The 11519-nt window shown below is 37.5% G+C and overlaps 2 protein-coding genes across 2 annotated transcripts; both read right to left on the bottom strand.

Annotated features, from left to right (window-relative positions):
- Positions 1-2650: 2650 nt before the first annotated feature.
- On the bottom strand, positions 2651-5256 carry LOC117783785. The gene is made up of 3 exons (XM_034621330.1): positions 4648-5256; positions 3209-3742; positions 2651-3152 (listed from the first exon to the last, which is right to left on the bottom strand). The coding sequence occupies exons 1-3, from the start codon at positions 5254-5256 to the stop codon at positions 2913-2915; spliced, it is 1383 nt and encodes a 460-aa protein (XP_034477221.1). The 3' UTR covers positions 2651-2912.
- A 456-nt stretch (positions 5257-5712) lies between these two features.
- Positions 5713-6162, bottom strand: LOC117785410. The gene is made up of 2 exons (XM_034623395.1): positions 6068-6162; positions 5713-6004 (listed from the first exon to the last, which is right to left on the bottom strand). Exons 1-2 carry the CDS (start codon positions 6152-6154, stop codon positions 5783-5785), a joined length of 309 nt encoding a protein of 102 aa, XP_034479286.1. The 5' UTR covers positions 6155-6162; the 3' UTR covers positions 5713-5782.
- Positions 6163-11519: the final 5357 nt, after the last annotated feature.

Genomic DNA, 11519 nt, shown 5'->3' with positions numbered 1-11519 from the left:
ACCATATTGAATACGCTGAGCACTCGGGTGGAGGAGTTGCTGGCAGTGGAAGCGGCAGCTGACAATCTTGGAGGACACTCGCTGGTGGCTCTGCTGATACCCAGTCCCACGTCCTATGTGGATGAGAACGACTATGACTACAGCCGTCGCTACTTGGATCGATTGCGGTACAGTCTGCCCAATCTGCACTTCATTTACTATGGCGGCGGTGCCTTGGTGAGGTTCCATGACTTTGTCAGGGAACCCAGCAGAGATTTGCTACTCTTAAACATGGACAAGCCGGCCGAGGAGTGTGGAGCACCTGTCATTAGGCGCATTAGGCAGGGTAAGTACTTGACAGCATCCCAGAAGGTGTGTATAGAACCTAAGAGTTTATTTCAGTTCCTCGTCGCATATGGAATCCACGTTGTTATTCCAATGGCGCTGTCAGCGAGTATGGCAGCAATTCCCTGGAGCAGTACGGTCGATTGGGTAGCATCAATTTCTATCGTCTGGACTCGCTTTACTTGCCAGGCAGACAGAGCATGCGTTACCTCAAGATTACACCTGTTAGCCAGATCACTTTTACCGTCTGCACTTCCCGCAGCATCGAGTTGCCCTTCCGCAATTTGACCTCATCGCTGCGACCCGACGAGAGCTGCGAGTCCACGGCCTTGGGAGCATTTAGCTATGACCTTACGGACGCCTGTGTGGGCTATGACTTTGAACCGTGTCCTCCGCTCTTCTTCTCGGTGCAAGCCCAGAGCTTTGGGCACATTTCATGCACGCAGCCCGCCTGCCAGACTCCGGATGAGGCACAGTATATAATAAGCCTGAATAATCTCGGCTGTAATGGTTCCTCGTCCAATCAATTATCAATATTGATGCTTTTGCTGACTGCTCTTTATTGTATTACAAGTTGTTGCACCTGAAAGAGTACAAAATATTCTTAGATGTCTTCAATTATCCAAGTAAATGATACCTTATACTTACATTCAATTTCAATTTTCATATGTGTGCTTATTGAATTTCATTATTTGAATTGCCGCCAAAAATATCAGCTGATTTATTTACAGGGATGCAAAAAAATAAAATTTAAATGATGATGCCAACTTGATTGCAGAAAACGCATATTCAGCTGGGATGAATTACAATCAGATGTATTCCATGAATGTCCCAAATTTGTCAAAAGGTTTGTGTCTTCGAAAAGTACCACGAATAAATTTAGGACATTTAGTAAATTCCCAAAAAAGTCTCAATAGGGTAAATATTTTAATTATACATGATTATCAGCTGACTTATTTACAGGGATGCATACAAACTAAAATTAGATTATGATGCCAAGTTGATTGCAGTAAATTCGCAGAAAAAATTTGCATGGAAGAAATGTCCTTAATTATTCAATAGGTTTGCGTCTTCGAAAAGTTCTTGGAGTTAATTGGCATTTGGTTTACTCCCAAAAAACTCGCAAAAGGCTCAACTTTGTAATTATTTTAGATTATCCGCTGATTTATTTTTATTGCCAACTTGATTGCAGAAAATTCCCAGCATATTCAGCCAGTTAGATATACAATCTGATGTATTAAACAAATATCCCAAATTATTCTAAAGGTTTGCGTCTTCGAAAAGTACCAGGAGACAGTTGACAACATTTAGTAATTTCTCAGAAGGGTAATCTTTTAAATTATCCTTTTGGTGTTTAGTGAGGGAATTTATTGACAATTTTCGTATGCAATCTAAAGCACCACCTGGCGTTGAAATGCTAAAAGCGAATTGAGATGTGGTGCTCATAAAAGTAAAACAGCTTTGCTAGCTAACAGAAGGTGGCTCCAATACAATTAAGTGGCGCCAGCTATGTCTCCAGTTTATTTGTCGTGGCAGTTATATTTGATTCATTAGAGCTAATTTAATCACAGCTTAGAAAGCTTAATTCAAGAGGTACATTATCAAATAATTTTGTGATTGTAGAGCTTTTAATGATGATGATTTACTTGAGAGATATGTAATAATATAATTGCAATTTGCACGCTCTCTCATCCGACATTCTGCATTTATGAAATCTGGGATGGGAATATTATGCAGCAAGGCGGAAATATGTTTTGTCATTTAATTTACTCAACGTCGAAGACAATAAAACAATTTGCTGCTGGTTGCCAGGACAACGCCTGGGGAGTAAAATAGGATGAATCAATGGATTGGGTGTTGGAATATATAAGTAAACACAGCCGCGAATTGCAGGGATTCAAAATGTTGCCAAACCGCATGTTGATTTAACGTCCTGTCAACAAAAGTGTCGTGTCCTGTCTGCACTGATTTCGCAATTCATTTTTTTTTTTTCGCACTTTTCGTTTTTTAACACTTTATGCATGAATTAATATTTAATGCAAAAGGTGCCGGTACAATAAAAACAACAAAAACAAAAGCAAGAAGCACAGCAAGTAAAAAAGGGAAAGATAGAAAAAGTCGCAACTCACTTTAATTTGGCAAATGTCAAAATATGCCAGACTCCTTTGTGGAAAGCGACGCGTTGTCCTCTGTAGGAGTCTTCGTCCTCGTCTCTCACTTGTAACATTTTTTAATAATCTAAAAATCTTTTGAATTGAACTACCTCCCAACACCCTAAATCGAGGCAAATGCCCAAAAATTTAATGGCAAAACAAAAATTCATCAATTCACATTTGCCTAGGAACAAGGACACAACGTTGCAACGTTGACAACCCTCGAAGTAGGCATCGTTTTTTTATTTTTCGGTCTTTTTGTTGCCCTGACGTTATGCCAAATTTAAGCACAAAAGCTTCTTTGTTAGTCCTTGGAAAAGGAGTTGGGAACAGGAGTTGGGCACATTTGTAAATCGGTGAAATCATAAATCGCTAAGAATCGGATTAGAGTCGTAGGTACATTAGAAGTAACATTATTTATGTGGATAGTTCCGACTAGGCCCACACATTTTCGGAATCGGAAGGCGGTCGGATGGTGTGTGCTATTCCAAAGGGATGAATCAGATGGTAATAGGTCATCAGTTGGAAGAGTAGATACGCCGTGTACAGTGTGACCAGATAGAAGAAGAGCGACATGCGAAACTCATTTCCACTCATCGAAACATGCAAGAGTGTCCCAAAAAAGATGATCACAAAGAACACCGTACACGAGAAGGTTTTCGAGGTGCAGATTATCTGTGAAACACATCCATATAGTTAGAAGTTTGACTCAATTGGAAACTGGAACTTACATAGATGTTTGAATTGTAGCACTCCTGGAGGACCAGTTGGGGCAAGGCCATGTAAATGGTGTGAGAGAGAGCGGACATAACCGCGCCGTAGGCTGCATCGAGCATCCTCCGGCGAATGAGACTGCCGAGCAGCACGGACATGCAACAGATCTCGCCGGTGCTGATGAACATGATTGCTATCATGTCGGGCATGGGACTGAATCGCATGCTCATGAATTGCCATATTAGATTGTCAATTTCCCCGATGACCGTGTGCATTGTAATTGAATAAACGAGCAGTCCAATTATGGAGTAGATCCTTAGCCAAATATAGCTCGGTTCACGTAGGGATTCCGTTGAGATACTGGCAACAAATGCAAAGAACCAAGAGATGGCAGACAGCGTGTACCAAGTGTGAGTTTTGGGCTTCAGTCCCAGCGTCAAAAAGGGAAGAACCACTAAGCTGATGATTGCCACAGGTTTGCACCAGCCGTGCAAAGGACGTTCCATGTCAATCACCGGTATCATGTTGGCCACTATAAAGTAAAAGGGAGACTGCGAAAGAGTGGAAACAAACTTAAATTGTACACATGAATATACTTGATATGCCTTAAAGAATAATCATTAAATTTTCATTATCATTAAAAAAATGAATGATAATGAAATCAGATTTCAATGCAAAATTATTTAGGTAGCATTGAAAAATCTACTTCCAATGAAATTTCATTTTACTACCATTGAAAAATAGTAGTATCTATGATTTGCCATTTCAACAAAATTGAAAAATTGTAGTGCTTATGATATGTCATTACATTATCATTAAAAAATAGTAGTGATAATGATTTGTCATTGAAAAATTAAATTTTATGAAATAAAATTTAAATAGCATTACAAAAGTGACATAATAAGAATTTTAGTTTCAACAGTAAATCGTTTTAATTACAACTTGGCATTAATAATTATTTGTAAATTAAACATTTAATTTCTAAAATATTTGCTTGATGTCAACTCTTATTCCACCGTGCCCAATGGTTTTTCGCAGGGGTGTGCGTGTGTGATTAGTCCAGTTCCAATTAGAAAAACCATGAAAATATAAGCTCAATTTTAACTAAATTTTAAAAACTGAGTTTATGTTGTAATTAGGAACACCAACTTGTAGTTACAACTATTTAAACAACAATTTTATTTACATTTCATTACTTCTATGCTCCTTAAATTAATTTCAATTTTGTAATGGTATTCAAATTATATTTAATTTTTAAAAATTTTTCAATGCTACTGAAAGGATATATCATGAGCACTTTTATATTTTTAATGTACTGAAATTTCATATGGCAAACACTTCTATTTTCAATTCCAGTGAAATGGTTTATTCATTAATATTATTTTTTTCAATGATAATAAAGTAACCAATGCATTACAAAATTAATAATTAAGTCACAACTCTGCAAAATACTCACTAGTATTGCCACTAGGATTTTGTTGCGCTCCTTCAAATTCGCAAAGCCATTGACAGTCTGCCACCAGATGCCCAGTTTAGTCATATTCGTGATCCTTACATTATTGCCAGAGATTTCCGCTTCGCTGGGTATATCAGAGAATGTGTCGCTTTGGTGAAAAATACTCGATCTTGATCTCTGTCTCTTCAACTGTCGCAATGAGTAGTAGGATATCAGCATCACCAGAAACATGACAAAAAAGTAGACGAAAACAAAGGTCCAGGCATTCATGGAGTGCGTATGCGTAAAGTCATTGACCAAGTCGCGACGTCCAAATAACTCGTATTTCGTATTCACCACCCACAACAAGTAGATATAGCCCAGAAATATAAAGGACATGCTGCCCCAAAACAGGACGCCATTCACATGATATCCATTAATGCAAAGTGCCATCATGCCAACCAGAAAATAATGCAAGGCATCACCCATGATCTTCGAGAACTGCAGGGATGCTGTGTAGCTGTTTTTGAAGGTGCAGTTGAAAAACAGGGAAACGTAGTCGGACATAAAGATGCCGAAGCCAAAATAGAAGAAACTATATGCAAACGGCGATATCGGCAGCATCTCCATCAGGGTCAGATAGCTGGGAAGACAACTGAGGATAGACACACTTCTTTAATTTAATTTAATTGCATTCACAGATAAGTAATTACTGTAGATTTAAATATTAAGTAGTAGGAACATTCACAACTAAACAGTTAGCGAACTCTTAAATAATTTTACAACTCTGATAATAATTATGACTTAATTCTTATAAAAGGGTTAGATTAAAATATCTCAAAGGGAGAAAGAATAATTATTTAAAGCAAGGGCCTAAACCTGAACCAGAACCAAACTACTTTCTTAAACAAAAGTTTGGCTTAAAAATAAATAATTTACGTAAATTTTATGATTTTACTATAATGGTTCGAGCCATCGAACTGAACCTTTACCAAAATTTTGGTGGCCTGCAGTCTTCACAACTAAATATTTACAGGAGATTTAAATATATAGTATATAGAGAAAAAGTAATTTGTAAAGCTTAAATACAATTATAAAATAAAAATGTTTTATTGAATTCTAACTGTTCTTACATGGTTTTGGATATAGATAGTACTTACAAGTACGTAAAAATCATGTACAACAGGCCGTATAAGAACACAAGTATCAATCCCACTATAAAGACGTAGCCACTATTCCAGGACAGATTTAAAGTACAAAATAAAGTCTTCAAATAATCGATATAGTACACATAATACGAGCAACTGGGACTCTCAGTGACAAAACGGCACATAACACTGCTGTTAGGATGAAAAGCAGCTGGATAGTAGCAAACGCTCTGATTTGGATAAATATATAATTGATCAGGTAAAAATATAGATTATCTTAGACTTAGACTCACCCCATTCCATAGGTTAACGAAGGAACTGTGACGTCGCGAGCGGTGCAAGGAGCTATTAACTGCAGAGATGAATTCCAACTCAGCCATGATAACAGATAAATATAGCTATTATTTGAGAATATGCTTTGAGAATATTTTAGATGTCACTTTGGAAAAGCGACTGAGATTGGGTTTTTTAGTTTTAAAATAACTAAAGTCACTGAAAGTCATAAATACATAGAGAGAAATTTATGATGAAACATATTTGTGGACATCAGATATGATTTGTTTTAAAGCTTCCATTTTATTATAACTAGAGGCATTCAAGATAGACAGAGAGGAAAAAATAGAAAAGAACAGATAGATTCTCTCCCTATGTTAAAATCCTTATTTTCCCGTTATGTTTCGATAAATCTTTGACCTTACTAATTCCAATTCCTGTGCTAATACTAATATTATTACCAATTATTAAATAAAAAAACGTTTACTGAAATTTGTAGTCTAATATCAATGCTAATACTTATTGCTCTGCTTGGGTTTTTCTGAGTTTTCCAAAATGTGGGAATTTTTTATAACTTTTTTAATATTTATTTTAGATTTTTACTTTGTTCAATATTTAAATTGTTTTATCTTTTCAGTTTAAATTTTAAATTTTTTTAATTTTCATTTTAATGCTCTTTTTTCTTGTATTATTTTAAATTTTAAATAGCACTAGGTCCGCTGCTCTTAGTTGACATTAAATAAATAAAAGCATATATACACTATATGTATTATACAAAAAACGACATTATTTTAAGCTCTTAAACATATTCTTCCGTCTACACATATAAGGCAAATGATATGAATTCAAATTAATACTCATCAAGAACTCGCCACTTTCTCTTCCATGCTCTTGCTGCTCTGACAAGTGCATTTAACACCCCAAACAAAATTCATTGCCCTCGGGTGTTGCACATGCCAAGCGCTGCAGTTGCCCCTATTGAGCAAACAAAGGGCAGGACCACATGCAACAAATACAAATGCAAATGGAAATACAAATATAAACATGAACAGTAAATGAAAATGTCATGCAACCAATTGGCAACACCACTGACCCCTGTCCAGGGGCTGAACAAATGGCAATCCTTGAATGCAGGCTCGTGTCTGCGCTTCGTTTGGCATTGGTGGTTGCATTCTCCCAAGGGAATGCCACAATGACAATGACAGAGGGAAGCCGACTACAATCCCTAAGAAAACAAACCGGTTGGCTGCCGGAACAGGGACTGAGTTTATGATCCTTTGTGGGCACGCGCGTAGAGCCGGTTCCCAAATGACCTAAGGTCAGTTTTAATGTTGCGGAAAATTGAACAAGGCGCATTTACAAATTGATCAACTCGCATAATGAGCTTAGAAGTAATCACAAACATGGCAAGGATAATGAACACAGGATGTAGGCATTGAAGTGGTCAACCCAACACGCGGTTGGTGGTCAGCAAACTGAAGCCAATTGCTTATGTGTAATGTCATGACAAATGTTTAGCAACTGGATAAGTGGACAATGGACAATGGGCAATTGAAAAAGGACAAAGAAAACTGGTTCGCTGGACCAATCTGTTTAGAGGGGTTCCCCTCCCTGTAAAGTAAAGTCAACTAAACAAACTGCTGGTAAAAAGTTGAAGTATCATTGCGGAACTCGTAGAGCAATCAAAACCTGGTCAAAATATAACAAAAAGTTGTAACCAAAAAAGTGCGAATAAAAATTTGCAAAGAGAGTGCGAGGAAAAGAGAATCTGATACTTGGGTTTGCCAGGTAAAAATCTGTGAACAAAATTAAATTTAACAAAAATGAAAATAAAATTAAAAACTTTTTATACTCTTCTTTGTTTTCGGTCTCATTATAATTTCACTTATATTTTTTATTTCTATTTTGTGTTTTACTTACTTTAGTTCTTTCAGCGCACATTTTATTTGACGAGCTTTAGTTTCAGTTTGTATTTGTTTATTTGCATTTTATTCTTTTCCTGCTCGTTGCTAATTAAGAACACATAACTAACTAACATTTTTGTGTTATTTCAGTTTGTACTTTACAGTGGTTGAGCTGCAGTCATTTGAGGAAATCTACACTGTGCTTAAATCGAGTCAGAAAATCGAAAAGATTTTGTACCTACATTATGGAAATAAAATACTTATCCCTATGTATGCGATGCATAAAAGGTATCGCGACTTTAAGAACTTTTTCACTTAATCATATATTTTGCATCTGAGAATTGTCTTAAGGCTTATTAACATGGTTGATTCGCATCTCTCTTACAGGGCTTACTTTTCCAGGCTGTTTTTTCGGCTTCAGTTAATCGTCAGTTGCCAAGTCTCAAGGCAAAATTACAAGCACTTACTTAAGCGACTCACTTGCCACATCCACATCTGCCACATCTCAAAAGGGAGGCGGGTTGCGTGTATTCGCATTGTATCTACACGATGTGTCTTGTAACTGACGCGTTAACAACACTTGCACACTCACACACACACATTCTGGTCCCGTCTGGAGTTTACACAAAATCTTTTTTATTTTGTTGGCCCAACAGATTTCAGACAAGTCCTTGCCCAGCCCTAACCGCAGTGCTCGTAAAGGCGAAGCGCCAAAAAGTATGCAATGGTTTTTTAATCGAGCGCAACATTTATTGCCACATTACGTATACGTAATACGAACTTTACTTGGATGCGAAAAAGTTTACCGTTATCCAGCCGTGTGTTTGCTTTTCGTTTCTTTTTACAATTTTACTTCTTCTTCTTCTGCTGTTTTTTATTTTATTTTGCTCGAAGTTATTTTACTTGCGATTAACTTATTTCCGTGTGGAAATTTTAAGCATCTCTTTTGGTAAGGCATCAAATACTCTTTACGGCTTAAAGCGGATTAAGTGGGCATTGGAAATCCATCAGGAATAAATAGTTTTTTTAATTATAAACTGCTGAGTCTCGTTTCTACTCTTAAAGTAACTGTTCTTTTATATTTATTCAAGGATCCTTTCAAGAAATGTGGCATGTATCGCATTACCCGGCTGCCCAGTTGACTGTCAGCTTAAGACAAACAAACTTAATCAAATCTTTTGGGGCAACCGCAGCCCAACTCAACTCACAACTCACAACTCGAGTCAAGTCGAGTCGACATCTGACAAATGTCGCCTAAAGATACAGGACTCGAGTCCTTATACTCGTATGCAGTTGGCCAACATCTTGCAGGCGTTGCAAGTACAAAAGCATAAAAGGGGTGACCACAAGACAGTTGCTGCATGCCCCAGACCATGCTCAACCTGTGGCAAGTTATGCGTGGCATGCACTCAAAAATCGTCTATAAGATAATATTATTGCTGACTGTGCGTCGAGAGTTGATGAAAGACTCAGAGTCAGACTGAGACTGAGATTGAGACTGAGACTTGAGCCGCATATCAGTGGCCTGTCAGCCTGGCAGGACATACAAGGATATATGCGAGGACTAGAAGCAGGTCTGGGGACTGAACCGCAAATCAAACTCGTTGCAAAAGTTTTTGGGCCCAAGCGTTGGCAACATGTGATAAGTTTATTGTCTTGCCGCATGACGCACCCACCCACACACACACACTCACACCAGGACACTGTGCTAAAAAAGGACTTGGCAAGTATCGCATTTCATAACAGAAAGCATATTTCTGTTTTTGTTCTATAAATTAAGTTGTCTCGCCCACAAATATTAATTGCCTAATTAGCATATGCGACTGACATGACCAGCACAGAGTACAGAGCACACAGGATACAGGAAACAGGACATGGGACACGGGACCCTTTAACAAAATACGAACAAAAAACACTAAACAAATTTGACATTGTGTTTTGGGGGCATATTTCAAGTTATTTCTTAAGGTCTGCTGGCTGCTTACGAGTCCTGTGTCCTGCTCACATGTTGCCAAAGGACACGTGACTTTATTTGGCTTGTGAAAACACCTAGAAAATAAATCTAGAACTTGTATCATTCATGGTTGAAGCCAACAAATGTTTGCATTTTGTGACGGGGCTTAGTATTCAGAGATCCTTGGATCCTTTTCCTTGAGATTCCTTGTTATATACAGACATCGGTTGGATCTCATGCATGACTTGAACAATGCAAACCCGCCCAGACCCTTTGACTGTGAAACAGTTCAACGTGCTCGCATCTCGTCATTATCAAACGACTTGGCTGGCATATCCTTTGCGTCCTGTATTCCCGTTTTGTTCTAATTAAAAAATACACACACTGCAAAACAGTGAAATTCGCTGTTGTAATTGAGGGTTGTTATTCATGTTGTGCCTCTAATTGTTTGTTGTTGCTGTTGTTGTTGCCTTTGTTCTTTATGTGGAGTTTTTTTTTGGGCATTATCCTTACGACTTGTTGTGTATTTTTTTGTTCTTCGCAATGCTGCAAATGTAGGTTATCGATTTTTTTTGGTTGTCTTAAATTTATGTTTAATAAACGAGCAATTTGAGCTGGAACTTTAATTGGGGACTGTCAAGAAATATTCTTCTGAAATTAGCGGAGTTTTCTTTCTGAATCAATTGCCAACAATCTTAATTTTTTAAAATTTATTTATTCATAAATTAATATCTCTACAGTATTGCTTCATTTATACTATCTATTTTACAAATTGATAAACTTATGCCAATAATGAGAGCATATAGTTAGTATTATTATTAGTCTAACAATTATTTATTTATTTTATAGTCAGGTTTTGTTGTGAACAAAATCCCTAGATATTCATAATCACTTCATTATTAAGCTGTTAACATTATATTCCGCTTTTTTCCAGCCAAAACTCATGTGGCCAAAAGTTTGGCGACTTTCCCCATACCATTTGAGAAGGCCAGAAAAAGTTTTTGTAAATATGTTGCATGGTTCGTATGAAGCGCCTACTTGCCAAGGAGCTGGCTCTGGTTAAGAATATATTTCATGGCCAGAAGTGCACTTGAAACAATTTCATTAACTGCAAACGAAGCACAAGTGCCCCAAGATGAGGCACGCGTTTTAATTGCAGACAAAGTCCATTGGAGTGGCGGTTGGATGCACCCAAGGAAACCGCAAGATAACAATCCATTAACTTTTTGCCACTCAACTTGGACGAAACTACGAGGCATGCCCCCCCACTCATGCCCCAACTTGAGGCACCTAAGGCAGTTGCTTTGCATATTAAATGGGGAACCTTTTTTTTTTGTTCCTATTTGCTGCAGCTGCTGCGGCTCTTCATCAACCGTCAACAGCAGCAGCAGCAGCAGCAACAAAAACAACAACACAGTTAACCGTGCAAATTATGAAGGATAAGCAAGGATACGAGCATACTCCCTCACAGAGTTCACATTCATATTCAGTTCTTGCTGGTTTTTATTTTACCACTCGAAGCAAAGCAAGTTTTTCCACTTTTTGAGTTTGAAATGCAATTTTTATATTCCTTTTCTTTTATTTTGTGGGTTTTTTGGCATCACAAATATTCGG

This window comes from Drosophila innubila, assembly GCF_004354385.1.
Source record: "Drosophila innubila isolate TH190305 chromosome 2R unlocalized genomic scaffold, UK_Dinn_1.0 1_C_2R, whole genome shotgun sequence".
NCBI lineage: Eukaryota > Metazoa > Arthropoda > Insecta > Diptera > Drosophilidae > Drosophila > Drosophila innubila.
This window is presented reverse-complemented; position numbering and strand designations above follow the sequence as displayed.